Genomic DNA, 23,626 nt, shown 5'->3' with positions numbered 1-23,626 from the left:
CTTTCTGATGGAGGCATAATATTCCCTAATATATATGGATAATATCTTCTTTATCCATTCTTCTGTTGAAGGGCATCTTGGTTCTTTCCATAGTTTGGCGACTGTGGCCATTGCTGCTATGAACATTGGGGTACAGATGGGCCTTTTTTTCACTACCTCTGTATCTTTAGAGTAAATACCCAGTAGTACAATTGCAGGGTCATAGAGTAGCTCTATTTTTAATTTCTTAAGGAATCTTCACAGTTTTCCAAAGTGGCTGCACCAACTTGCATTCCCACCAACAATGTAAGAGGGTTCCTCTTTCTCCACATCCTCTCCAATACTTGTTGTTTACTATCTCAGCAAACCACTTATAATTGAAAGACAGTACCTCCATACCAAATCTAACACAAGATTGTGAATAGAATTGCTTTTAAAGCTGGAAAAATACCCGAGAGCTCTCTTGTCAATCCCTGGACAGGACTAGCCTTTCTTCTAGAAACTCTTGCAGCCTGCTGCACCCCATCCATCACCAATCACCAGCACAACATAGCAAGTGAAGTGCCCATCTCCACCATGTTTGAGGAATTTGCTTTAATTGCCTTTATTAGCTTTGAGGCCCGACAGACCCTCAGATGTCTAGAATGTGCTCAGTTAAGGCTTGTTGATTGAACAAATGAGTGATAACCCCTGCAATTTACATTTGAGGAATCTGAAATACAGAGAGGTAAAACTGGAAATATCGAAGGTAGAAGAGTGCCCAGGATTCCTGGATCCCAAGTTAAAGTTTTTTTTACATGGAATTTTTCATAAACATAAAGAGCTTCTTAAAAATACATGTGGATTATCGTTCAATGCAAAGTAGATGCTTGGTTTCTTGAGTTCAGGGTCTTTGCCTTTGACTTTAATTTTGTCTTCCTACAACAAAGAGCACAACCATGTTTATTCAGCAGGTAGTCAAAAGGCAGAGACTGTATTAAGTTGGAGATGGATGTCAGGAGAGAGAAGGTTTAAATTTCTTTTCATCTATCTAAACTTCTTCTATTTTAGAGAGCCATGTTTCTTGTTCTGTTCTGTTCTGTTCTGTTCATTATAAAGCAATTTATCTTTTAGGATTTCATGGTGGAAAATGGGGACAGGGTTAGGTTTAAGAGTAATATTAGAGTATTTATTTTTGTTGTTTACTAAGTGAAATTATAGGTAACAAGGGGAAAAATAAATGAAGCTAAAAGCACGAGTTGTCACTTCTAAGCACCATTGTAGGCACTACACAAAATATGTGCTTTATGTCTTTTAAACAAAGTAGGCCATTAAGTGTGAAACGCTAAGAGGAATTTTATCTCACCTATAAATACAAGTGAATCTTTTAAGCTCCAAATCCCCATATACAGACAATTTACTGTGGTAATCAAGATGATACTCACAATTTGACTTCAGGGCCATCTGTTACTCTATTGGTATTTTAATAATAATGAATAAAAATATATGTTGGTAACAAAACGTGTTACTTAAAGTAGAATCATCTTAAAGAGTCCATGATAATTTTTAAAAAGCTGTGTAAATATCATATTTACTCAGAATTCTCTTGTTTGCCTTTACCTTTTAATTAGCGTGATAGAAGACCTTTAGTATGTAACCGTACATACATACTAAGGAACAAATAATCCCCACTTCTTCAGACTGAAAATATCAAACAAAATGCTTAACTTGAGGAGCCACACATATATTCATAAGGAAACATATCACTTTTGTTTATCTGTTCTTTTTTTTTAATCCTTCCTTTATGTTTTCTTTTCTTCTTGATGTTAAAGTTGTTGAACTGAAAAGACAAGAAAAAATAGAGAAGACATTCAAATTCTTTTGAAAATCCTATGCTATTCTTTACTGTTTTTTTCTGTTATCCAGAAGATGCAACTCTGGCCTTCCTTTTGCACAAAGAAAGTTATTCTTTAAATGAATGTTATAGAACACAATATAATAATGATCGCTGGACTTACGCAGATGTAGCAGGTAACTTTGAGCTAGCAGTCACCATTTATGAGTAAGGAGACCTGAGCTTTTGTCTAGGTTAGTCCATCAGTGAACTGAATAATCCTTAACAGCCTTGTCATCTCTCCAATTCCTGAAGTCCTCATTTGTAAAGTGAAGGGCTTGAATTTCACCACTTCATAGGTTCCTTGGGTTTTGGTATCCTCTTAGTCTATGAATGTAGGGCTAAGTCACTTACAGATAAGAATAGTGTTGTTCAGCAGTTACTGATTGGAAAGAGTTGAGTAACTTTCCATCATACACATAAGCATGGATTTTTATCTGCCTGGGCATCGGGTAGAGTAGAAAGTGACCTTAATGTCGTAAAGGAAAAAGGTAAAGATGGAAATGAAATCATCTGCTGAGGAAAATGAATTAACAAATCAAACATGAGTAAGGGTTTACATTTTTTAATAATATCTTTTTAACTTTATTTCCTTTTTGCAAAAAAATATTTTTTAAAGATTTACTTATTTATTTGAGAGAGAGCATGTGAGCAAGTGTGGGAGGGGAAGAGGGAGAGAGAATATCAAGCAGCCTTGTCACTAGGCATGGAGCCCAACGTGGGGCTCAATCTCAGGACCCTGAGATTAGAACCTGAGCCAAAACCAAGAGTCTGACACTGAAACAACTGAGCCACTCAGGCACCCCTGTAAAAAAATCTTTTAAAGATAAGCCCCATCCATGGGATTTTTCAGAGTTTTGTTTTAAAAATATTCTACTATGCCAATGCATCAATTAAGTGTGAAAAATGATATTCTAGTAAAATTATGAAGGTCTATCTCAGGTTGTGTGTTCTCTTCAAAGTCTGACTTTAGTCCTTTGCTATATTTTCCCCAAACTTCAAACATCTCTTTGCCCACCTGGGTTTATTCACCCTCTCCTCTCTCCTCATGTAAATACAGATAAACATCCACCATACTTTTGGAGGAACTGACTGATAGATTTAGCAGTGTGCAGACACACTGTCAGAAAGCAGAGATGTGAGTGGTGCCTAAAATGTAATGACAACACGGGTTTGCTTATTTAAAGCCTGCAGGAATGGTGGAGCAGATGGTGCTTTGTTTCTTTCTTTCCCATCCATGTGTTTGGTGTGATGTTGGCCCAGGCTCCGCAAGGCTGCCGATCCACAGAGATCCGGGAGGACTGCCCTGTGCAATGTTGTTCTCACTCTCTGGTGACTGTTTAACACCCTCTTTCCCCCTCCATTTCATATTCTCCTTCTCATCTGGCCCTTTGTCAACGTTTAGTGCAAAAGAGTTATTGGTGACATCAATTATTGAGCAGGTATTGTGACATACAATGTCTCAGAAATAAAATTGTTGAAATGGTTGTTTTTGATTACTGCAAATATTACAGACAATTCATATAGTGCTTCCTGATTTCATTCTATGCTTTATCCTTTAAAGGGGGTTTCTCCCATATTTTCCCATATCTTCTCTTTCTGTTTGTTCTAAGATGGTACTTTGGCTAGATATGTCAGAGATGACTCTCTTTGATTTTGCAGACAAAGAAGTTGATGTTTTAGTATATTTGAATTTATTAACTGGAGTCATCAAATCAAGAGAAGAAACCAAACTAGAATGACAAACTCTTAGCTCTAGCCTTCCTAATAATTTCCACTATCCCCGACTGCCCCAAATCATGTATTAAAACATATATACACTGTTCTCATGTATGCTAGATCATTTCTCTTCTGCTTTAAGAATAGGACACATGTCTAAAAATAATACACACTTTTGGAATTAGAATGGCTACATGGACAAATTCTTAATTCCCAGTGACCAGGGTTAATTTGATTAGAGGCCTGGTCTATTCTCAATTTAGGTGAAATAAAGGAGGCAAAAGGAGCTATGTACTGGCTGTGGAGGAGAGGTCTTTCTTCCTTTCTGATTTGAAATTTTCCCATTATTTTCATTTTTAAGAATAGAACAAAATTTCAGCCATGTTCTCTAAAAGTCACTTTTGCAATGCACAAGGTCCATGATGAGAGGAATCCTGAACAATCTCCTCTGGACCTTCCCTTTAGCAAAGAGTGTTTATGATAAAGGTTGCTAATCTTCCAAGTGTAAACACTGACCCCACAAACTGAGATACAAGGAAGGTACAATTCAGAAGAGGAAATGGCCATTGGGGAAAATGGCAGTTGGGGTCACAAGGCCAGGAAGCTTTGGAAGCTAACCTCTCCTTGAGGCCAGCAGTTTGTGAAAGAGGAGACTGCATATGGCTGGAGGAGACAGAGCAGATCAGTTGCCTGGATGTCTAAATAGTTGGGTCCCCATTTTACTGGCTTGGGTGTAACCTTGGTGAAATACGCTTAAACTTTCTCATCAGTTTTATCTATCATCCATCTATCTATCTATCTATCTATCTATCTATCTATCATCATTTACTCTTTCTATTTACAATGGTCTCTGAGCTCTGTGAGGTCTAAGATTCAATTTTACTCAACTCTCTCTCTAATGCTTGCTCAAGTTCAAGAATAAAGTATGTCCTTATAAATATTTTTTGGACTGAATTAAATTGAAATGGTTAAATCACTTCTATTCCTACTTTAAGGGAAACATGGGGTTGGGGCACAAAACTCAAACATGTCATTGTCAACATATTGAAAAATCCTAAGGACCCAATAAAAATGGTAACATGGCATTGTACATGCTGTATGTTTAAGGAATACTTAAATGCATAAATGTATAAACATGGCACTTTAAAAAATCTTCAATTTGCTTGTGGAAGTGGGTGTCAGAAGGGTTCTTAGCTATTGAGAAGTAGTGAGAGGAGTGTTACCTGAAATTGGAGGATGGTTTAACTACAGTTGCAGACAAGTGTGGCTCATAGCATAGCTGTGAAGTATGATGTTGTGTGGTATTTGATGTGTGCATGTGTACGGGTGTACTGTATTTCCGTGGGGGGTCAGTTCCACTGAATTCAGTTTCCTGTATTTACCTAATGTTTTCTGATAATGAGATAAGTATAGGCAAATGTAAGATTTGCATCACATCAAAATTGTTTGCTAATATATAAATAGTGTAACCAATCTGCGTTTCTAAATTAACATATTGGAAGTGTGTATGCACCTCCCTGCACCTGCATCTTGTGCCTGGAATAAAGCAGCCCTGAGTTCTGCTTTCTATTTGCAGAATGACCAGAACTGCAGAGGTATCCTTGCTGTGATTTTTATGTCATTCCTCCTTAGTGAAGATCTGGCTCTGTTTTGTGTTTGTCAAGTACCTCAAAATATTTTTCAAACATTTGTGTTTGGGGAAAAACTCAAAATACACTTTGCCAGTTGATTTTTTTTTTAACACATTTAACAAACAAAAATTTAATCCTTATGTTTCTCATTAATTTTCCTGGAGTTAGATGAAATAGTCCTCTCTAAGAATTTTCTAGATAAACAAACACTCCTATCCAATGTACATTTAAAAAAAAAAAAGACTCGCTTTTTTGAGAACCTTTACTACACGAAGTTTCCCTTCAAATTAAATTACATAAAGTCATGTTTGAATGAGTATGTCTAGATTCAATGGCATCATTTTGCAGTGTTCTGAAAAGCCAATTGTGTACAGAATGGAAAAATAGGGAAAACATGTTGGTACTGTTGTGGGAACTAATTCTGTCCTTTCTCCCTCCCTTCCTCCCTTCCTTTCTCCCACGACCACCCATTTCTCCCAACAAACCTTTATTGAAGGCTTACTATGTATCAGATTATTTGCTAAGTCCTGCAAAGTGTGTGCCATTTAGTGTAAAATGCAAACAAATGAATGATCACAGAACATTTATACAGCCAGTTTGCTCTTTGGAGAACAGGGTCCTCTGCACAAGATTGCATGGTCAATCTGGAAGAACAGGTCTGTGTTGCCAAGATCACATCTCCCCATGGTCCCACCCTGTTCCACATTTGGACAGCATCAAAAAAAGTTTAGAAAGCCTATCTGTCACATCAGGGTAGGAAGGAAGGGTTGTTTCTGAAGTAAATATCAGACTCAAGGTTGTACAAGTTTGGGGGCTATTCTCCTTCACTTTGTGGATAGAAAGAAATTAATTATTAGAATTAGTCTTTCATTTTCCAAACATTTTCGCACAGCTAGGAATGAGACATTCTAAATCATTCTATCCATCTAGATACATCTATGGCAGGACTCCTCAGGGATTGAAGATGTGAGAGCAAGTAAACAATTTTATCTTCCCTTCAGTAGTCCCCTTCCTTCTAGAATAAGCTCAATAGCCATAACTTGAGGCTTTGTTCAAGTGGTTGATTAAAGGAGCAGATGATAGACAAATCAGTGAGATTTCTGGCCACAGCATTTTCTGGTGTTGTGACCTTGGAGAAACTTCTTAAAATCTCTGAAAGTCAATGTCTCCAACTGTGAATGAAATGTTTACCTGTGTTTCAAGACTGTGAGGAGTCAATGAAATAGCACATGGAAATGAGTCATACTGTCCTTGTTCAGAGCAGTAGTTAGTAAATGATAATGGCTAATGCCATCATTCCTCTCTTGACAGGCTATATCTTGCTAATGGAATTTGCTTGCTTTCTTTCTTATCTTTATAGACAACTGTGATGACCCATTAGCATCCCTGCTCTCTCCAATGGCTTTTTCCAGTTCCTCAGACCTCACGGGTACTCACAGCCCAGCTCAACTCAACCGAAGAGTTGGTGAGTAAGGTGACTGAAACTCTAAAGGCAAGTGCTGAATAAGCACAATGTGAGGAAATGGAAGACAGAGAGCAGTTTCCTTCACTGGGATCATGTCCAAGAGCATTTTCAGAAGAAGAACGGGAAGAGAGGGTTAAGGTGGAATTAAACCCTGTTTCTCTGTGCATAATAGATATCAAACTATGCCAGTTCTATCTCCCCAACCCACACTATTCTTAATTATTATGAGAGGCCTTGGTGAAATTAAGGGTTTTTTTTAATTGCTTTCTTTTTATATTTCATATATCTAACATAAAGAGCTACCAAAATATATTATTACTGAAGCATGTTTATAATAAACATGATTTAAATCTACTGATATAGTCCCTTCAATAACTTCAAATTTTAGAATAAAATGAATGTCACTAATTTAAAAAATATGTAGTACTACTAAATAAAAGCAAAAAAATGCAAATAACTTGCAAGCTTACCAGCTAGAGATAACTGTGGTTATGTGTTGGGTGTGTATCTTTACCATGTATGATGGAAGTAATAGTAGGAAACACTTAACTGATCTCTAAGGCGAAATGTCTTTAACATAATGTTGGGTAGCTACATAGATATATTTTAGTCAGATTTGGTTAATTTTTATGATATATATGTTCATTTAAATACACACACATATAGCTATGTAATTGATTTTTTTAATTTTTAAAGATTGTTAAAATTTATTTTTTTATTTTTTAAAGATTATTAACATCTTGGTAATATTTATATGTTTTTATCTCACTAGAGAACATTATAAACTCTCAAGTTGAGAAAAAATGTACATGCAACTTCAAGAGGTATTCTGATCTGTTAGAGTTTATATTAATTATTCCTAATTATATCTTCTCATTGATAATATGAGGCACATCATATTAGTAAAATTTCAAATATTGGCCCATATTTGCTTTCTGGAATAAGTTATAATTGGTGATTGTGTTTGTTATGGATATAATGTGCAGAATGATTTAACTTGTCAAATTTTATTGTTTTAACTTGTTGACATTTTAATTTATAATTTTGAATTTTCATTATTCATAAGAATGATTTGTAGTTTTTGTTTGTGTATTTGGTATCTCTTTTGTACTATATTTTATAGGTATTCTGTTATAATGGGATCAGTAATTTATGTTAGCAAGTTATATGGTCTTGTTAAGGAAGGAGTTTAAGGGAGCTCCTGGGTGGCTCAGGTAGTTAAGCCTCTACCTTCGGCTCCGGTCATATTTTAAGGATCCTGGGATCGAGCCCCACATCAGGCTCTTTGCTCGGTCAGGAGCCTGCTTCCCCCTCTCTCTCTGCTTGCTTCTCTGCCTACTTGTGATCTCTCTCTCTTTCTCTCTCTATCAAATAAATAAGTAAATAATATTTAAAAATTAAAAAAAAAGAAAGGAGTTTTAAGAATACTGTAAGAGCCTCTTAACTAAGAAAACAAATCGAGGGTTGTTGGAGGGGAGGTGGGTGTGGATGGGGTAACTGGATGAGGGGCATTAAGAAGGGCATGTAATGTAAGGTGTTATATGCAACCGCTGAATCACTAAATTCTACCCCTAAAACTGATAATACACTACATGTTAATTAAATTGAATTTAAATTAAAAAAGTAAATAAATTTTAAAACAGAATTCCATTCTATTTTTTTTTTTAAGATTTTATTTATTTGACAGAGAGAGATCACAAGTAGGCAGGCAGAGAGAGAGAGAAGGTGGTTCCCTATTGAGCAGAGAGCCCAATGTGGGGCTTGATCCCAAGACCCTGAGATCATGACATGAGCTGAAAACAGAGGCTCAACCCACTGAGCCACTCAGGTTCCCCAAGTATGCTATTCTAAAGGAAAAAAAGAATAAATAACCAATGACCCAGCAGGAAAATATTAATAACAATTGTGTACTAACAAGAATTTCATAAAGCATTTCACCTATATTAAGATATTTTTTCTTCAGAAAGATACTGTAAGATAAGTAGTATTACCTTATAATTTCAGATAGGGTTCCTGAGGCTCAGAAAAGTTGTATAACTTGCTTAAAATCACACAGTTACAAAGGGGAGATGCTTTGATTCAAATCCAAGTCATTCAAAACATAAGTTTAGCTCCTAATCACCCCATGAGCTAATTGGCTCACTAACAAAGGTTTAAAAGGGCTATATTAGTGCAATTGCCGGGTCATAGGGTAGGTCTATTTTTAATTTTTTGAGGAATCTCCACACTGTTTTCCGAAGTGGCTGCGCTGCACCAACTTGCATTCTCACCAACGATATAAGAGGGTTTCTCCACATCCTCTCCAGTATTTGTTGTTTCCTGCCTTGTTATTCTTTGCCTTTCTAACTGGTGTAAGGGGGCATCTCAATGTGGCTTTGATCTGAATTTCCCTGATGGCTAATTATGATGAACTGGAGGAGAGTATGCTAAGTGAAATAAGTCAAGCAGAGAGAATTAATTATCATATGATTTCACTTACTTGTGGAACATGAGGAATAACATGGAGGACATGAGGAGAAGGAAAGGAAAAGTGAATTAAGGGAAATCAGAGGGGGAGACGAACCATGAGAGACCGTGGACTCTGAGAAACAAACTGAGGGTTCATAAGGAGAGGGGGTGGGGGATGGGTGAGCCTGGTAGTGGGTATTAAGGAGGGTATATATTGCATGGAGCACTGGGTGTTGTACATAAATGATGAATCTTGGAACACCCATCAAAAACTAATGAGGTATTTTATGGTGACTAACATAACACAATAAAAAAAATGTAAAAAAATAATATTAGAGGGGCACCTGGGTGGCTAAGTGGGTTAAAGCCTCTGCCTTCAGTTCAGGTCATGATCCCAGGGTCCTGGAATCGAGTCCCACATCAGGCTTAGTGAGGAGCCAGCCCCCTCCTCTCTCTCTGCCTGCCTCTCTGCCTACTTGTGATCTCTGTCTGTCAAATAAATAAATAATTTTTTTTAAAGGAACTTATTTAGTTTAAAAAAATATGTTAGAAGGAGACTTGGAAACAAATTATCCAGAGTTCGAATGCTGTCTCCTGCATTTACTTACAAGCTCTGTGATCACATGTCACCTCTCTGCTCTTGACCTTAGTTCTTTATCTGTAAAGTGGAATGCTTGCCTTGACACATTATATGCACATTGAGGAAGACTTTCACATTCAAAAGATACTTCTCCCTGCAGGGTAGAGAGCTGGAGGGGAGTACGGAGGTCTACTTGCCAGTTCATGAGGCAACACAGCTCAGAAGATCTTATATATGTTTCGAATGGGACATCCAGGGCCAGAGTTTGTCCCAATCTCATCCAACTCTGCAGTGGCAAAAAGTCATTACTGCCTAGTAGCACCTGGGCAGTTTCTGGGGAAGCTGTGAGTCTGATCATATGCCAGCTTGTCCCCTAGTGAACAGATATTGACCGAGCACAGTTCTCTCTCCTCCAGTTTATTATAACGATCCTATTCACTTATCACTAGAAAATCTGTGTGCCTGAGACCAACAGCATGAGTGTGTATAGAGAGGATGTTGCTCTCTCTTTCTTCTCTCAACTAGAGTTTACATGAGCACGGCCATGCAGGAGATTCAGTCTCAGAAGGTTGAGACACGTTGGCCTAGAAGTCATCCTCTAGCACAGCTGCCAGGGCTGGCAGCCTCCCCTTCATTCCCTGGGTCCAACCATTGCCCTCAGGGGGAATTTAACACAGCTTCAAGGAGAGGTTCAATCACTGGTTCTCATCCACGAGCTATATATTTGAATCACCTGGATAGGTTTATAAGTAACACTGCCTGAGCTCGTTCCTCAGATATTCTGAATTAATTGTCAGAAATGGGGCCCAAAGGTGGATATTGATGAAGTAAATAAACACAAGATTTCCAGTTGATTCTAAAATATAAGAGTTCCAAACTGATAAGTTGAATGAATTTATAAAGAACAAAATTTTTTCTATTAATATTTATTGAGCACCTACTATGCACTAAGCACTCTGTTAGAACTGTAGCACATAGTGGTAAAAACAGGCACAAATCCTATTTATAAAGAGTTTACATGGATAATGTAAATTAGCATATAAGTAATTAATAGCTACCATTTTTGTTAGTGATAATATTGATGTCATTATCCTTATATATAACATAAATAATATGCATGCATACATATATATATATAAATAGGATAGAGAGCCAATATAGATGCATACAGTTATATACACACAAACACACACTCACTCACACACATATACACCGAGTCAGATATAGAGAAAGAGATGAATATATGCAAATGCAAGGTTGGAGATGCACGCACACAGAACCCCATGTATTAAGATATATATATGCATATATGCATATACACACATATAGTAATATGTATGTGTACATATGCACACACATATACTACTTATACAGAATATATAAATATATAGCATGCATTATAATAAAATATAAGTTATGTTAATATTATTAAGAATAGATTGTTGTCATGAATTTTCTAAATATAGAAATCTGAAAGTTGAGAAAATTAATTTTTGTTTAGTTTGGAAATGTTAGTATGGTAATGACTTTTTTCTCCTGTAACAACAGACTTACATGCTGTCTGTCCACTGAAAAAGCCTGGAAGTATTATATATCTTTATCTAATGAACACTCCTTTCTTCATTCCTTTCTTTAAAACTTCTCTTTCATTTTAAAAGAGGAAACACATCAAATACGCCCAGAAATGCAAACTGTTCTGCATGGTTTGAAACCAGGATACATTCAGGTATACTGGAGATTTCAAAGAACATCTTGGTTTTAATTTGAATTCTCTATATATGTTTTATTAATTCATTCATTCATTCATTCATTTTTTAAAGATTTTATTTATTTGAGAGAGAGAGAGAGAGAGCATGAGGGGTGGGGGTAGGCAAAGAGAGAAGAAGAAGCAGGCTCCCTGCTGAGCAGAGAGCCAGAAACAGGGCTTGATCCCAGGACGCCAAGATCATGGCCTGAGTCGAAGGCAGACACTTAACTGACTGAGTCACCCAGGTGCCCCAATTTCTGAATTTTTTTTTCTTAACATACTCCAGTCATTCATTTGCTTATTCATTCATTCATTCACTTATCACCGTATTTCATGAATTCCTTCTACTCTGCCTCATTCAGACTTTTATATGTTTATGAAGAATCTTCCCAGGAGGCCACCCAAGATGAAATCCAGTTTGTAAAAATCTTGACTTCCATGAAGCTATGTCTCTCTCATATGGAGTGTGCTCAGCAACGTTCTCACAGCTATTCCCTGTTGAGCTATTTCCCAAAGAGCAACTTTTCTGCAAGTCCTGAGCACCATTTAAAACTGCCGACTCCAGGCAACCACATACACCTTTGGCATACACTGAACATAGTAATGAGAACGACTTTACCTCTCGTGTGTGCTCAGAACTCAAGCACGCATATCTCTGACCTATACACAGGGGCAAATGCTGCCCTGCTGTTAAGTTTGTCGCGTCGGAAGCAGGGATCCATTCAAAAGTTCAAAAGAAGACTATAGGAAAGTGCGCTGATGAGTACTCTCAGACCCTGAGTGAAGCAGATGTCATGAGTTCTGTCAGTGACAAAGGAATCTTTCCGAGAAAAAACATGCCCTTGGAAACAACCTTTGCCCTGAGGTACTGCGGTGGAAGCCAAAATCTGGGCAACACACCAAATGGGGAGGTAGCCTGGGTGGTGAGTGCCCGCTGCAATAGTGTTGACAAGCTCTCTCTCCTCTAGGGAAGGGATTTGCCAAATAGAGCTTTTGTTCTCTCCCTCCACACATCCTTCAGCCCTCTCTCATCCATACACAGAGAAAGAAAAAGAAAAAAAGAGAGAGAGAGAGAGAGAGAGAGAACTAATTGCTTAAAAAAAACTGACAAAATATATTAAGCGGGAGGTCAGATCACTATTAGGTTACCAAGTCAAGCTATACAATTGTGGCTTAGGAGGCATCTAACTTTGTCCAGTGTGATTTATTTTGTGGCAAGAAAGCTTTTGATCTGGGCTTTAAAGTCAGCTGGGCTTGAAGAAGCCCTTCCTGTCAGCAGAAAGTGCAGTGTTGGGGGCGCGGCGGGAAGCTGCTCAGCTGTGGCTTCGACCTGATCCAGAGTGAGAAGGTTTTAAGTTACTTTATATGATTAAAAGGCAAATAAGAACAGACATCTCTGGCCCCGTGAGAGGAGGGGTTCGTATTTTTCTTTCCCTATCGCTCTTCCCCTCATACACAGTTTTGCAAACAATTACCTTTACCATTTATCCCTTGAAATTTTAATCTCTCTTCCTCACTTGACATATTTTTGAGATGCTTGCCTGTGTAAGTTGAGATGGTTTGTTTCTAGCATGGCAATTTTGTTGCCATGACGAATCTGATTTTTTATGTCAAGGCCTTTTTAACTTCCTGGGCTCGTGGACCAGTGAAAAGGCTCAAAACCCTTGCCCCCATTTAGCACAGATTCCATACACACCTTTTATTTTCTCCTTGGGCAACACTGGTTGCAAAAACCTAAGGACCCCTGAAGGTCTTTGGAAGTTGGTTTTCGGTTTGGTGTCACTGGTCCTTCTATAAGGAGAAATGGATTCAGAGCAATTCAGGCATCAGTGATATCAGCTATCTGGGGACTTGTTCCAGATAGCTAGGTGACAATCCTGAGGATCCAATTTCACAGGCAGCACCATGACACCTACTTGCAAATGACAGCACCAGTCTCCCAGCTGAATTGATCGAGCCAGACGTGATACGGATATCATCTAATCTGTTTAAAAATACAGTGAGATGGGCAGAACTCTGTCGCTGCATTTCTTCTCCTCCACTTGAAGGGTTCTTCCCTTCTTTTCAGTTTTCCTTTTTTTTTTTTTTTTAATCCTGCTCTCACTGCCCCTACCCCCAGCATGACCAGAGTCAAGTTCTGTGCTTTCCTTTGTGACATTATGCTCTCCTCAATATTTGAAATAAGTGTGGACTCTTTCTGTGGATCCTGGGGCATCACCTGGGAGCTTGTTAGAAATGCAGAATCTGAGCCTCCGCCCCTAAACATCTGATCAGAACCTGTGCTTTAGCCAGAGTTGCATTTACACAGACTTCTGATCATATGCCTCTTCAATTCTTAAACTCTATGCCTCTTTCAGCTCAGGATCTTAGAGGTGGGTGCTGGGGGATGGGAGGAAATCAAAGTTATCCAAGTTATTATTAATAAGAAACCATGCTCGAAACCAAGAAGTAGAAACTTAAGCTCTATTTGTGTCATCATATTGGTACTCTAAGATAGTTGGTATCATTCACATTTTTAAGAATGAGGAAATAGACTCAGAGAGGTTAAGTCACTGATTTTTAGGATAGGCAGCTAATTGCTCAGAATTGAATTTAATTCTGTCTATCCCTAGTTAACTAACATCTTTATCCATGTTGATTTGAGATCTTAATCTGGGTAAAGGTGGGGTTAGCGTAACATTCACCCCTTTCAGGTCATTTTGGCATTTCAGATAGTATTGCCAGTGTTTTAACCACGAAGACTGGATTTTCAGGCACCAAGAGAGAAAGAGAGATATGGACACCTGTGCCTTCTCCGTGCCCCTGAAATCACACTATGGCCTAATAGACCTGTGGGCAAAATTAACTTTGACCTAGATATTTAAACAATGCTGTAGGCCTCTTCTCTGGCTAAGACAGCAATAGATCATTGAGAGATACAGAATAGAAATCTTCTGGTATTTAACAGGAGCCTTGGAACCCTGTTTCAATGTAGACAAATAGAATGTGATGACCTTCTCTCTAATCAGCCAGGATAACTGCAAAACACAATGATTTTAAGAGAAGGAGAACCTTGAACGCTTTTGCTCCCTAATAATACAATTCTTAAGAGCTTCTAAACATCAACATTCAGCAAATTGAGAGTAATAGATAAACCCACATAATTGACGCTTTACTTTTGCTTCTGATAGCCAGTCACTTCCTTTGAAATGCCAAGCTGAGATTATTTCTAAGTAGCACTCTGTAAAATGCTAGCTCAAGCAATCGCCTATCTGATACCACTAATACTTTGCAAAGAGACAAGGTCTTCAGTTTGCCAGTTTACTGAATTTAACTTAAAGCATTGTAACTTAAAAATACAGTAATGCAACTAAGAGCAGGGTAATTAATGACATACATTTGTCTAGTGGTGACAGTTTACCACTGTATTTGCAATGAAGGTCACACACAGATGGAAGTAAGTTGTATTTGAATAGCATATTGTATGGTGGATAATTTTGCTTTGTTTAACCTGGAATAGTTAGATAGAGTCCACTCAATTCCTTTGTTTAAAATCTATCTAGAAACTTCTCACTTAAGACATTGTAGAAATGGGATTCCTGGGTGGCTCAGTTGACCTGCTTTGACTCAGGTCATGATCCCAGGGTCCTGGGATCAAGTCTTGCATCAGGCTTCTTGCTCAGCAAGGAGCCTGCTTCTCCCTCTGCCTGCCCCTCCTCCTGGTTGTGCTTTTACTCTCTCTGACAAACAAATAAATAAAATCTTAAAAAAAACAAAAAAAGACATTGTCTAAATGCCATTAAAAAGATGAGCTAAGGGTAATTGAATCCACCATATGGAGTGAAAATGGTAACATATAACCAACCTCAAGAAACCAGAAAACAAGAGTAAATATAAACAAGCAGTTCATCTTTCTCCAGGATTCCTGTTTGGATGCTCCACATTCTGTGGTGGTGAATTTCCTGGGGCCCCTTTTGAGAATCTCAAACTACAATTCTCTTAGACTTGTCTATGCAATCATTTACTGACACTTGTATCTGGACTTTATTTTGCTAATCAATGTACATGTTTGATAAAAGTCCAGATTTTATAAGAGAATCCATCTAATTTGTTTGCTAAGGACTTGCTTCTAATCAATCCCTCCCACAAAATATTCAGAGCAATTGGTATTATCCCTGAGATATCTCTGTTAGGGTAAATTTTGTGCAGGTAATGGAAAACAGAAAAACTCACTAGCTTGGAAGAAAAACCTCAGTAATGTGAAAAAATATTAAGTAATCGAAGTTAGGTGCACGGAGATTGAGAAGTGTCCGTACTTTTGTTTCTTGAACAGCATGGTAGTTGCAAAGGTGTTCCCCTTGGAGTAGTTTATTAAGCTAAATATTGGGTTTGTGAGGTTTTTCTGTATCTGTGTTTTATTCTACTTAAAAAAAGAATACATATTACCTTACATCAAAGGAAATCCTCAGTGAGCACCGGGCACCAGGGCTGGTGGATTCAGTTCAGCAATGCCATCCTCACAGCCCACATCCTTCTCCAGCTAATAATACACCCACCCGCACCTCAGCCAGATTTAACAACATTCTGGGAAACAGAAAGCATGGAGTCTAATGCTTGCTTTTAAGCCATCAAATTCAGTTCTTCAGAACAGCGGCATGCTGAATATCACCTCAGAACTTGTTAACAAAAATGTAGATTGTCTGGACTTAACCCAGACCTGCTGGACCAGAGAACTCTGGCAGTGGGACCTAAGAATCTTGGTTTTTCCAAGCCCCTCGACTGGTTCTGATGTGCTCAGGTTTGAGAACCATGGAGTAGAGCTGTGAGACACTTACAGGACCCAAGTCTGCCCAACCACTCAGCTTTCACATCACCAGCAGTTCTTCTCTGTCCATTTAGCCATAATCTGATCATATGTCCACTTCCTTGACCCAATCACTGTCAAGGGTGGTGGAATTACCTTCACTGGCTTTAGACTAATAATCTGATACAGAGTAAGAGAATAGTTAATGAGGTTTCTTCTCTCTCGTGTGTGTGTGTGTGTGTGTGTGTGTGTGTATCTTGAGCTGTATCTCCATGATTTTGGAGGATTACACAGCACATATTCCAGCCAAAGGAGTAATTTTCTAATGGGTTGAACTGATGCCATAATTAGTTTCTGGAACCCAAAATGAAGCTTTTGAAGTAACAATTAAATACACTTGTATTTAACCATTTGGGGGCCTATGTCATAAAAGGTGTGAGTAGACAAATATTATCTTGGTCCTTGATTCTTGCTAGAGTGGACACTGAACTATATTATTTTTATAGAAGTAAAGAAATTACTTGCCCAAAGTCAGAGTCAAAAGTAACTCTTTCAACTCAAGCACCAGACTTAGACTGGGCACTGTCTTTCAAACAAAACTGCCCCAGGAAGCCAAGATAAATGTAATATGTGAACTGTGCAAAAAGTATGCTGTTCATGGAGAGAGAAGCTTTACATGGTAATGCCAACAATATGAGATTTGTAGGTTTAAATGACTTTTGATTCCATGGCTCTGTTTTCCCTTCAAAAATCTTAGGAGTGTCATTTTTTTCTCTATATGCCTAAAAATAGGAAGAGTGTCTTCTCTTGCTCCTTAATCGTTTATATTGCTTTACTCATGGATGGAATTCAATAATTATATATCCATTAAATGAGGAATAAATAATCCACTAAAAGCATCCCCAGGCCTGAGTACTGATGCATAGTTAAGTTGTATTGATCTGACAAATTAAATAGAACTCAGCTTCCACCAGTTTATAAGAGAAATTCTAGAGCAGTACTAGCCAATAGAAAGTTCTGCAAGAATGGAATATTCTTTGTGCTATCTAAAAAGGTAGCCAGTAGCTACACGTGGCTATGGAAATGTGGCTAAGGCTACTTCAGAACCAAAAGGTTAAGACAAGCTAATTCAAATTTAAAGTTAGTAGCTGCCACATTGAACAGCATAGTTCTGAAGTCTTTTCACATTTTATATACAGGACCTTCTCACCTGAGTGTTTTTATGTGTATGTGAATCAATCCTTGGCCTACAAGGGGCATAAATGTGAGATATCCTTCTCGGGACTGACCTCCAAAATTTCCAAGCCCCAAATGCCCTCCTGCTGATTTCTCTCACTTCCTGTATAATTTTGAACTGTGACATGCTCAGCCTGATGTACTTTTTTGATCAATGAGGTCCTTAATGGCTACACTCTTCACAAGGGAAGTACTCACTGTAGGACACCACGGCTATCTGAGTAATGAGCACTAGAACCCTTCAGAGTAAAACACAGCTCTCTCTGATCAACACAGTCACATAGGTTTGTGCACAAGTGTACACACTATAGCAAGGGCTGTTGGAGCCCATATCTCACGGACCTCATCACTTCCAGTACAAGGACATCTTAGAAGCTGGCCTGTCATGGAACTTCTGATTCAAATTATTTGTGGGGGAGTGATTTCTGGAGACAGGTTGTGAGGGTTAGGAGAGGGGAAAGCTAGCAAGAAACATGGTCTCAACTGAAGCCTTGCTTTCTTCTAATGCCAGGAGGAAGTTCTGGACCACAGATTGCACCACAAGTATCAGCCACATCTTGAGACAAGGGGATTGACTTTAGGAACTGTGTAGCAGTTCATCACTGGCTGAGATGAGAACCAGGAAGTGGCAGCTTCCTGGGCAAGCGCGCTTCTGTTTGGCTAATGGAGAAGGGGACAGACAGTTCTAGTTGTCAGCCTGCATCTACAGTTGGGGGATGGATCCATAAGCTAAGGAAGACCACAGAAGAACACTTAGAATACCTTAGGATCTCCCCCCAACATTACCACTTTCAACCCCTACACCTACACCTTCTTTACTCTGCCTGAAGTCTCTCTCTCTCCCTGCCGTTATTTTCAAGCACTATGGGACTCAGTTGTTATATTTATGATTTATGATAACACACTCTGGTAATAGAACCCTAAGTTGTATCCTGCACTGATGGGATTAAGCTCATCCATAAGAAGGCTCACTTGCTGATGTGCCAAGGATTGGCTCTCCTTCCTTCCCTGTCTCAGCTCCATCTGCCTAACCCAAATTCCTGGGGTCATTTTCCAAAGAAACTATTGACACTCCAATCCATGCTTCATAATTGACTTCTGGGGAACCTAGCAAAGTCACACACAAAGAGCCACTGTTGCCCCAACATTACTCTTGAGGCAGCCTCAGGTATGACTGGATCTGAATCGGACCCAGACTCTCCCCTCCCTTTCATGAGTCTCCTCTTATAAACTCCTTTGGTCTTCTCTGCAAATTGGCCTCAATAGGTCCACTTCAGGTTTTTGTTTTGTTTCGTTTTAAGATTTTACTTATTATTTATTCGACAGACAGAGACAGCAGGAGAGAGCACAAGCAGGGGGAGCAGTAGGCAGAGAGAGAAGCAGGCTCCCCACTGAGCAGGGAGCCCAATGTGAGGCTCCATCTTAGAACCCTGGGATCATGACCTGAGCTGAAAGCAGACACCTAACTACTGCGCCACCTAGGCGCCCCACACATCAGGTTTTCCTACAGGTTTTATCTGTTTTGAAACCCACAGGGTGTTTGGCCAGGTTCCCACTTTCTTTATCCTCAGGGAGTCCTGGCCAGGGCTGGCCTGAAACGCCCAGGTCCTACCATACCTGCCCAGCAGAAGGATGATGATGCCCAGGCTTCCAGAAAACATCCCACCAGCCTCAGAAATCCCTGCTCAGCCATAGGTCCTGCTATAAATGGATGATAACAACTCTGTACATGGAGGTATAGGAAGCCCTCCTGAGTGCTTTGTGCAAGTCTGTGAATGTTATCACTCTTACCCATACTGTATAACATTAAATATTTATGGAACAGTGTCTCTGCTTTTCTCATTGCCATCTCTAGGTAGTTTTGTCCCTGAAAAATCTTGAACCTTTGCTTATATGGGCATGAAATATTTAATAATTAATGATGCAACTAATAATTTAAGCTCACCTCCCAGTCATTGGTGACAATGTACCTGTACCTTTTGAGACTCTTGTGTAAATCTGGGGGAAGGCACGAGCCTAAGAAACCTATTCCCTGCAGAAATTATTTTAGGGCTTTTAAAAGTGGCTATGTGCTTCAAATGAGTAGGTATGAAAATGCTGTGTGTATGCGTGTGTATGTGATGATTCTAGTTCCTGTTGGTCTTGTACTAAATGGACTCTTTTTGAATAATAGTTGTAAAATTTTGCTGAGCAGAGGGCTGTATATAATCCATCTTGCGCCCATTTCCAGTGTATGACACCAATGAACTCTCATTTCCTTTTCTGAGTTAGAAGTGGAGATAAGTGTAGAAACCGAGGAATTTCTCCATTTTCTACCAGTTATTCTGTTTCATGCTTAGAGCCTCCCTAGCTTGTGAAGTGAGGAATAAGCATCATGGTATAAAGGCTGAGGAGGTTGCTGCTGCGAGTCAGAAGATGTTTCTCTTTTCCTAGTTTAAATCTTCCTTAGAATTCTCCATAAGGATCATTTCTAAGGCTGAAGACCCTGGTCCCTGTTGGAACCTCAGGTAGGGATGAAGCATCGGAAGGACTGGGTTGGAGAACAGTCTCTCACCACCATTAGCTGGTTGATCTTCCGAGGCTGCTTTATTCTTTCATACATGGAATTAAAAATACATTGCTGATTGCTGTGGGAATCAGGTAAGATATTCTAAACAAAATCGGGAATGTGAATTATGTTTCTCATGAGAATTGCTATTTTGGAAAAGAAAAAGAAGCAGGAGGAAGGTTTTCTGTTCATCCTGTTTGGAGTTGGTATTGCCAAGTGGTTAAGTTTGAGCTCTGGGTCCTGGTTTTGTGGTTTCAAATCCCCTGTTCTGCCACTTACTAGTTGTGTGATCTTGGAAAAGCTGTCCAATCTTTCTGGCCTCAGTATCACCACCTGTAAAATGGGCATAATGATATCTATCATATAAAGCTACTGTGTCGATGATTGAGTCCATGTGTGCCAAGTACACAGGGGGTTGCTGAGCACTTAGCAAGGACCATATGTCAGCTAATGGTGTTTATGAATGAACACTCCAAGGTCGTGCAGGATAGGTGTGATGAGAAGGAACAAAGGGTTAACTGGGAGGGGAAATAACTATTCAAGTAAGAGCTGAGGTGGATATTTCTCAATTCACAGTTTTTCAGATTTCCTTGCCAATTGTTAAGTGTGAGTTTAACTACACATCTGTGTTTGGTGTGGGGACTTGGGGGACAAATGAGACAAGGGTGTCGATCTTTAGATCCAGAGGCAATTCCAGGTAGTTATTTTTTGTTATTGCTTCTGATCATCAAAAATAGCATGTTGGATTTAAGCTATTTTGGACCACTATATAGCTAAATAAAGCAATCCTTAATGGTAAAATATTAGAACTGGAATTGTAGAGGTGGTCCCATCCAGTTTTTCCCAAACCATTCAGCATGCCAGGAACAACTTCTTAAAAAATCAAATTCCTAGGTTAGGCCCTGGAATAAGTCATCAAGTAGAAGGCCCAAGAATGTGTACTATCATCTTCACAAACACCTAAAGGTGTTTCTGATGATTGAACCCCTCTGAGAATTTCTCATCCAGTCTAACCTTGAGAGCAGAATAATATCTAGAACCAGGTCTCTTGGCTTTCAGTCCATAATCCCCTTTTCCCACCCTAGTCACATACGGCAAATGTAATGTTCAGGGCTTGGGCTGTGCTAAAATATAACGTAAAAATCATTCAGGATCCCATGTTTGAAAACTATTGGAAAATTCTAGATGATATTAAAATATAAAGTGAAGTTAGTTTTCTTCTAAAATTAAAATCTTCCCTTAACTTTTTATTAGATTCTCTTAAATTCAAACTACAGGGGTTATGGGAGTTGCGGCTCATAGTCATTTATACCTCAGCCACATTTATAGGCAGCACTGCCTTAGTTTACGCCTTTGACGCAGGTATCTGTGTGTACGTTACACCCACTTTAGAGAATAATTCAGAAACAGAAAGCTAGTGTGGGCACAGTATGTGTTTAGAGTAGCTGCAAATAGTATCTTAGGCTTCTCTCATCATTTTGAAAACACAGTTATTGTTTGGTGCAAGGAACAAAATGTTTGCCATAGCAACCATGGCAACCCTGGAGGCCTGGTCTATTAGCTGTAATGCAGGGAACATCTTCAACAGCAGGAAAAGAGTTCTTGGCAATTATCACCCAGACAGTGTCCCTCTGTTTTAAGAGCTTAGGTTGAAGCTTCTGGGTTTGGAACATTTTTAACTCAATGTGTTAATGAAGGTGAACAGCAACAATTCTATTTCAGTTAATTTCAGAGTGATTAATAAGCTACGGATTCTACTGTGGGCAAAAGGGAGATGTGATTTTCTTTAGGCAAATTTGAAGAAACCTTAGCATTATCTCTCTGTCTTATGTTTAGTCTTGTTTTGGTTCGGTTTCGTTTTCAGTCGGTCTTCTGTGATTTTATGTTTTGCGTGCTGACAGGGAGAGTTCCTTGTCATTTTGTTCTCTCTCTTTCATTCTTAACAAAAATTCTTAACATATATGAGGATGACAATAATTAGAATAAATGAAGAAAAAAATCCTAAAACATGACTAGGAGCTCTGGCTGCTGATAATTGAGGATAAAAGAGGACTAGTTAAGGTCTGAGGATTTTGATTTCAAAAATAGTGATGATCACATAAAAAGTCACAAGTTGTTACCAGCTGTTCAATTGCTGTACATATTCTTTAGGCAATAAACCACATAAATATGAATAATGCGAATCTGCATTTATGTAAGAAAGACATACTGATAATAGAAAATATGTCATAGGCAAAAAGCATAAAAGGATGAAATCACTCATAGTTTCATCACTCAGAAGAAATCATCATACAAATTTCTCTTTGATCATGTTTTAACACATGATATATAGTTTATACAAACTTGCGTTTTTTCACTTAAGAAGAAAGAGACCCCATGAAATGAGCAGGAGGAAAAATTGAATGGAAATAAAGAATAGGCTCAAAATTGTTTTGGACTTTAAAATTATTTTTTAATGTTTTTGAAATGTAAGTGCTCTTCCTAAGCCTCTCTGTCAGTTGTGAAAAGTTGAGAGAAGGTAGTCAGGGCTGGGAATTGTGGACAATTTAGTAAACACAGAGCTGTTAGACAAAAATGTACTTCCAGATCTGGCAGGTCAGATCTCTGCTCATATGCCTCCTCCCTGTGCCTTTCTTCTGTATTGATTTTCTGGGTGTTTTGGTTTTTTTGTTTGTTTCTTTTTCTGCTGAAAAAAATTTTTTCCTGAAACTTTTTTTTTCCTGCTACATAATAGTCTCAAAGAGCAATGCTTGAATCCCAACTGTCAGGTGTTCCAAACTTGCTGGATCTCAGTTTCCTGAACTATATCCTGGCAATTGCGCTATTTATCTTACAGGATATTATGTATGTTTTAAAGTAGGTTGAATTGCAGTATCAAAAAAGTTCTAATCCACAATGTCTTGAGCAACATAGTTGCTTAGTTCTTATTTATATTATTATTTGGGGCAGGTATTCAAGTAGACAGATGCTTTCCTTCATGTGATGATATGGGAAACCAAGATCTTTCCATATTATTGTTTTGTCATCACCTCAGGCCTTGGTGCCAACTGCATCTATCAGTCATAGAAGGAGAAACAAGTGGGGAAGAGACCAGTTGGCTTCTAAGTGGCATGTCTTCCTCCTACTCCTATCTTGGTTAGAGAGAACTTATCTCTGTGACTATAAGTATAAGAGGATGGAGAGCTGAAAATGAAATTAAGCTTCATACCCACCCGAGAAGAAGAGAAATGGATATCAGGGAAATCAGCCATATCTGCCACTGTATCTGTGTCTTGCAGAACACTTAATAAAATACATTCTGTAATAGGTGCTGAGCATGTTCCATCTCTTCCTTTCCCTGCATTTCAGTCTTCTCAGGAAAGTAAAAAAAAAAAAAAAAAAAACCAAACCAAAGCTTAATAGCAGTTGCTATTAAGAGAGAATCAACACATACCTTGCGGGATGTGCCTATGACTAAAGTCGGGTTCACCTCATGTCCTCCATCTCCTGTGCCTACATGTCTGCTTCCATCAATGACGGGCTGTCTACACCAGGGAGCCAGGGCTCAGAAAAGTTCTCGATTACCAGGAAGAAGTCCCATTGGTTCCTTCTGAGATCGTGAGAAAGTTATAAAATCA

General features: G+C 38.7%; 1 protein-coding gene across 2 annotated transcripts in view; it reads left to right on the top strand.

Annotated features, from left to right (window-relative positions):
• The window catches only part of CNTNAP5 (contactin associated protein family member 5), an 842,021-nt gene that overhangs the window by 165,443 nt on the left and 652,952 nt on the right, over positions 1-23,626 (top strand). For both annotated transcript variants that reach the window (XM_059166599.1, XM_059166598.1), the window contains exon 2: positions 6,563-6,667. In XM_059166599.1, coding sequence (XP_059022582.1) covers positions 6,563-6,667 — 105 coding nt within the window. The remainder of the gene's footprint in view (positions 1-6,562; positions 6,668-23,626) is intronic.

This window comes from Mustela lutreola, chromosome 3, assembly GCF_030435805.1.
Source record: "Mustela lutreola isolate mMusLut2 chromosome 3, mMusLut2.pri, whole genome shotgun sequence".
In the NCBI taxonomy this organism is placed as follows: Eukaryota; Metazoa; Chordata; class Mammalia; order Carnivora; family Mustelidae; genus Mustela; species Mustela lutreola.
Note: the sequence above shows the minus strand (reverse complement) of the source record. Positions and strands in the feature narration are given on the sequence as shown.